The following is a 6216-nucleotide window of genomic DNA, read 5'->3' on the forward strand; positions in this document are numbered from 1 at the left end:
TAAAAAAATCTTTCCACAATCAAATCTATAAGTTTTTGCCAATTATTATCATGAATTGTAGAAATATGTTCTTCTTGATAAAAGTTAATGTTAAAATAAAATATTGATAATTTTAATAAGTTATATAAAAACAAATATGAAAAATAAATAAGTATCTAAGTGTGCTGGTTAGAATTTATCTAGTAATACACACAATTAAAATCAAGCAGTGGCTGGAATCGTAGTGAGACAGGTGACCTCGTAAGTTTGAGTGCTTCACCTATATCGAAGGAATGCTTTATTCTCATGAGAGATGGATTCCTGTTGGAATCCACTACTCATGATACATAGATCAAAAAATTTGACTCTAAAGCTACACAACAAGAAGTACCTAATCAATTTCTTAAAATACTGGAGAAATTATAATAAAACTTATATGAACTGACAAAAAGAGGAAAGAGAATTTTTTAGTGCAGCGAATCTCATGTGGGGTAAAACGATCGGAGGACAATTTCCACCATTCTTCCTCAGGGCTTTGAATATCAATTTTTTCCCAGTCAAGTAAACCGAGAGTCTTCCACCAGTGGAATTTGTGCCTCTCTGTTCAGTCAGTCTTTCCAGATGATGTCGGAGCTGCCCCTGTCCAGTGATCGAAGTCCAACGTCACATTCTAAATCGGACTGCACTGCTCCAATGGCAACCAGGTGCGCCTCATGAAATGGTAGGACCGCCTCTACCCACTCTGCACAGTCCAAAGTTCTTTCAAAATCCCATCAAGCCTATAAAACCCCTCTGAAATCCTCTAGAATCTCATCCCCTGCAAAGACGGAGCACATAGATTTCTGCATGCAATGGAGATGGAAATAAGCATGAGATTGTTGGGATACATTGCACTGGCCATGGTGTCAGTGTACTTAATTTACAGAAGATTTCGGCCATTGATGAAGCTCCCGCCTGGACCTAGGGCATGGCCTGTAATTGGGCATCTGCATCTTCTAGGCAGTCTGCCGCATAGGTCACTGGATCGACTCTCCAAGACCTACGGCCCGCTCATGTACATCGAACTGGGCTCAGTCGCTTGCATCGTTGGATCATCTGCCGAGATGGCCCGAGAAATTTTGAAGACGAATGATCTTACTTTTGCCTCGAGACCCAGGATTGCTGCGGGAAAGTACACGGTGTACGATTACTCTGACATAACATGGTCGCCGTATGGAGAGCATTGGCGGCTGGCCAGAAAGATCTGCCTCATGGAGCTCTTTAGCACCAAGCGGCTCGAATCGTATGAGTACATACGAGTTGAGGAGGTGGCTCGCATGGTGGCCTCTGTTTTCAGGAGCTCTTCTGCCGGTCGGCATATCGAGCTCCGGGAAGAGACATCGTCCGTGAGCAACAACATCATTTCCAGGATGGTCTTGGGGCGGCGCTATTTGGATGAGAATGGCGGGAACAAGATCAAACCCCATGAGTTCAAGGAGATGCTTGAGGAGCTCTTTGTGCTCAATGGGGTTTTCAACATTGGGGATTATATTCCTGCCCTGAGCTTCCTTGATCTGCAGGGGTATGTGAGAAGGATGAAGAAGCTCAGCCGGAGATTTGATGTGTTTCTGGAGGAGGTGCTTGGGGAGCATGACCAGCGGCGGAAGAGCGTGCCTGATTATGCTCCGGCTGATATGGTCGACGTCTTGCTGCAGCAGAGTGATGATCCTGCCAATAACCTTACCAGGAACAGAATCAAGGCCTTCACTCAGGTAAATTGTTGAGTTAGGGTTTTTTTTTCAGAGGGATGTTGTGTGGCTTATTGGAAGTTTTGGTGTGAATTCTGTTGAAATTGAAGTTTTTAAGGTAACATTTTCTCATCTATTGCTACAAGAGTTTATACTGCAGGGCAATTATTTACCTGCTGGTTTCATGGAAACCTATGGAGAGTTGTTCACTATAACACACCCCAGACAGTTGTCCTCTTTGTATGAATAAACAATGAACATTTAGGAGGATCATCAGTCTAAGGGATGAGGAATGCATCTCTGCTATTACAATTTTAATTTTTTTGTTTAGATTTTTTTTTTTTTTGCTGAATGTCCTTTTTGACTGGTACAAGCTGAATCCTTTTGGCTAAGAATTATAATAGTATAATAGGCTGTACTTTTCTGACAAAGAGCGAAGGATTGAATTGTATTCCCACCTTATCCCCTTGGTGATGTTGGAGTGTCACGTTCAACAAGACTTTATGCCTCTGAGCTTATCAAGATTCAACATCGCCAGCACGTGAGGGGTCCATCGATACAATCAGTGTATTTTAGATGTAGAACTAGACTAAGAAATTTGTAGTTTGGTAGAATTTTGTCTGGTTAGATAATTCATTTATACATATCATTTTCAAATTGTTTTCATACATTATACAAATATTCCGATGGTGATTGTTTTTATAGATGGTGCCTGTCCAGTTTCAACCGTAACTGGTCGAGTATTTCATTTAAATTTCTCATGTTTAAATTGTTTTCTTCACGTTGTTGCAGGAAATACAAGATTTGTTTTCACAACTGATTGAATAGTTAATTTAGACTTTTCAGCTTTAAATCTTTTTCTTCATGTTGTTGCAGGAAATACAAGTTTTGTTTCCACAACTGGCCAAATAGTTAATTTAGACTTCTCAGCTTTAACTCGTTTTCTTCATGCTGTTGCAGAGAATACAAGTTCTGTTTTTTTGCTTTCATTTTTGAGGACTGTCCATCTACACATCTCATATCTAAGATGATGAATGGGTTGGACTCTTCTAAGTCTAGCTCTCTCTTAAGTGTAGTCCTCGAGTCTTTTTCATTATGTTTTTTACAATAAATTGAACTGTTTAATATAGAATGTTAATTTTCCAACCATTCTGTTTTACAGGCTTCCACAAACTTTTTAATTTCGTTTCATAATATTGAAACATTCCATTATCTTTTTCATCACGCTCTTCTACAATATTGAATTCTTTAATATAAAATACTAATTTTTCAACTATTCTGTTTTGTACACAGAACAGTCTTAATTTTTTCAAACACAAACTTTTTAATCTCTTTACGTTTTAGTAGTCAATGTTAAATTATTAATAATCTTTTCCTGCCATTGAATTCCTTGAACATTACTTATCTATATATTTCACTTTTCTTTAAATTAAAGAACCAAATTATGGCTGAGACATCCATTAAAAACTTTCTTGCTTTTCCCAAAAAGAAAATTTCCTGCTTTTCCAATAAAGAAACTCTCACGAGAGACTGTTGATTTGACCAATACAAAAGCAAAAGTGACTTACTAGGGATGTGTTTTATTGGGTTGCAGGATATGATAGCTGGCGGAACAGAGAGCTCTGCAACACTTGTAGAATGGGCACTGGCAGAGCTGTTGAAAAAGCCTGAGAACCTGGCAAAGGCAAACGAAGAGATGGACAGAATAGTTGGGAAAGAGAGGTGGGTGGAAGAGAAAGACATTGGCGAGATGGAATTCTTGCAAGGAATAGTGAAGGAGACAATGAGGCTGCACCCAGTTGCCCCCATGCTGGTTCCTCATCTTTCCACTGAGCACTGCAAGATAGGAGGGTATGACATCCCTGCCAACACGAGGACATTTGTGAATGTGTTTACAATTGGCAGAGATGAGACTCTGTGGGAGAAGCCAGAGGAGTTCAGGCCAGAGAGGTTTCAGGGCAGCAGTTTGGACGTGAAGGGCAGAGATTATGAGCTGCTGCCCTTTGGCTCGGGCAGAAGAATGTGTCCAGGGGCCAGCCTGGGCCTCAAAGTGGTTCAGCTGGGCCTTGCCAATCTCCTCCATGGCTTCCACTGGCGCCTTCCCCCTCATATCCAGAGCCCCCTGGATCTCGATATGGCCGAGACCTATGGCCTCTCTACGCCCAAAGCAGAGCCTCTTGTTGCCATGGCAGAGCCTAGACTCCCTCCTCATCTCTACCGTTTCCCCTGAGCCCAACCCATTTCATCTATCTCAGTATTTCAAAATATGTTAATCTTATATAGCCTAATAAAGATAGCTGCTAGGGTCATCATCTTCTCGCTAATCAGAGGCACCGAGATTTGGATACGGTCAAGACCTTGTACTCTCTGCATGCCCAAAGCAAGCCATGCCTCCTCAGCTTCACCAGTTTCCTTTAATCCATGTTTCACAAGTCTTCAGTTTGGGTTGTTTAACTTTGTGTGATGTGATTGTTGCATGTTTGTGTACCTGTAAGATAGGTTGTCCCATGTAAAAGAAATTATGAAAATAATATTAAGAAAAAGTTGCATGTTTTTGTATGAGCAAGATAGGTTGTGGCATGTAAAAGAAATTATGAAATAATATCACAAAAAAGTTGCATGTTTTTGTACATACAAGATAGGTTGTGGCACGTGAAAGAAATTATGAAAATAATATTAGAAAAAAGTTGCATGTTTTTGTACGTGCAAGATAGGTTTGTGGCATGTGAAAGAAATTATGAAAATAATATTAGAAAAAATGTGCATGTTTTTGTACGATACGTTGTGGCATGTAAAAGAAATTATGAAAATAATATTAGAAAAAAGTTGCATGTTTTTGTACGTGCAAGATAAGATTGTGGCATGTAAAAGGAATTATGAAAATAATATTAGAAAAAACATCATCACAACTCTTCAAGATTATTGTGTTTAATGAATTTATATAGAAAATAGGATGTTAAAAATATATCATTTTATAAAGAGCAATAAAAAAAACTTAAGATTAAGTATGTAACAAATTCATTTTCAGAAAAATCAACTTTTAAAATTAAACTAATTGAAAATGAGCATAATTTTTTTACATATATAATTATTATGAAAACAAATCAATTAACATTCACATTAAGATTTCAATTATATGATTTATTTCATATTATATTTAAATTACTCTTAACATATTTAATGTTAAATCTAATTTTAATATTAAAATTACTCAAAATATAATATTAATAAAATTAAAAAATTAGTTACATATTTTATATCTCATAATATTTACTTAAAATTGAATTAAGTAACAAATTCATTATAAGAAAAGCAAAGTTCAAAACTAAATTCATTGAAAAGGGGCATAATTATTTTAAATATATAATTATTATAAAAATAAATAAAATTGTATTTACATAAAAAAATTTAATTTATATGATTTAGTCCTTATTACATATAAATAACTCTATCATATTTAATGTTAAATGTAATTTAGGCAAAAGCCTACAACACAACGGTAAATTGTGAGCCTCTTATCAAAGAGGTCTTGGGTTCGCATCTACCTGTGTTTAACAAAAAAAATTAATAACAATACATAACAATAAATCTTGGCTTCGACCCCTTACCGATTAAAATAAAATGTTAAATCTAATTTTAATATTAAACTTTTATATTTAAAGTTACTCAAAAAATAATATTAACAAGATAAAACAAAATTTACATATTTTATATCTCATATATATTTGTGTGTTATGTCTTCACAAAAATTCATTTTTAATAAAGTTTTTTAAATGAAATAAATTACAATGTTAAAAGGAAAGTATCATAAAAGAACAATTCATTTTTAGAAATATTTAAAAATGAGTTTTAAACTCGTGAATTTAAAAACTGACATGGTCTTGCAAATTTTTTGGAAAATTAAATAAATTTGGGAGCAAAGCTCCCACAATAAGCCTATTGGCTTAATTAAAAATATCTTATCTTTTATAATCTTGTATTTATGGAAAACATTTATGGGAGTCTAATCATTTTGGAACAGGTGTATGAATATCTTTAAATATTACAATTAGCGATTGCACCTTGGAATGTGTGCATCCAAGAGATGCAGGAAGTAATTGGTCTATTTAGTTCCTGCTTGGGGAATCGAGTCATTTAATTCATCCAATCACAACCTATTAAATTTGAAGTTTTATTATTTAAATTTTTTATTAAAATGGTAATTATCCTATACGCTATTGGCTCTTAAGAAATTTCGTAAGAAAAATAATAAAAAATTTATTAAAATGGTAATTATCCTATACGCTATTGGCTCTTAAGAAATTTCGCAAGGAAAAATAATAATTTAGCAATAGAAAAATGTCAAAAATTACACAGAGCTTTTCGAAAGCTCTAGAGTAGAACTTTCTAGAAAGTCCTCCCCTTTTCCTTCTCGCAGAATTTAGTGATTGCCTCCTCCATCACCAGAGGCAAAGAAGACCTAGCTTCCACTGCTATAGATTAGAGCATGAAAAGGAGGATTGATTGATGA

General features: G+C 35.5%; 1 protein-coding gene across 1 annotated transcript; it reads left to right on the forward strand.

Moving 5' to 3' along the window:
• Window positions 1-791: 791 nt before the first annotated feature.
• Window positions 792-4259, forward strand: LOC149574778 (trimethyltridecatetraene synthase-like). Its single transcript, XM_089814605.1, has 2 exons — window positions 792-1730; window positions 3301-4259. The coding sequence occupies exons 1-2, from the start codon at window positions 831-833 to the stop codon at window positions 3934-3936; spliced, it is 1536 nt and encodes a 511-aa protein (XP_089670731.1). The 5' UTR covers window positions 792-830; the 3' UTR covers window positions 3937-4259.
• The last annotated feature ends 1957 nt before the right edge of the window (window positions 4260-6216 follow it).

The sequence above is a fragment of the Cupressus sempervirens genome, chromosome 2 (genome assembly GCF_028749045.1).
Source record: "Cupressus sempervirens isolate cs-2001-9-10 chromosome 2, ASM2874904v1, whole genome shotgun sequence".
NCBI lineage: Eukaryota > Viridiplantae > Streptophyta > Pinopsida > Cupressales > Cupressaceae > Cupressus > Cupressus sempervirens.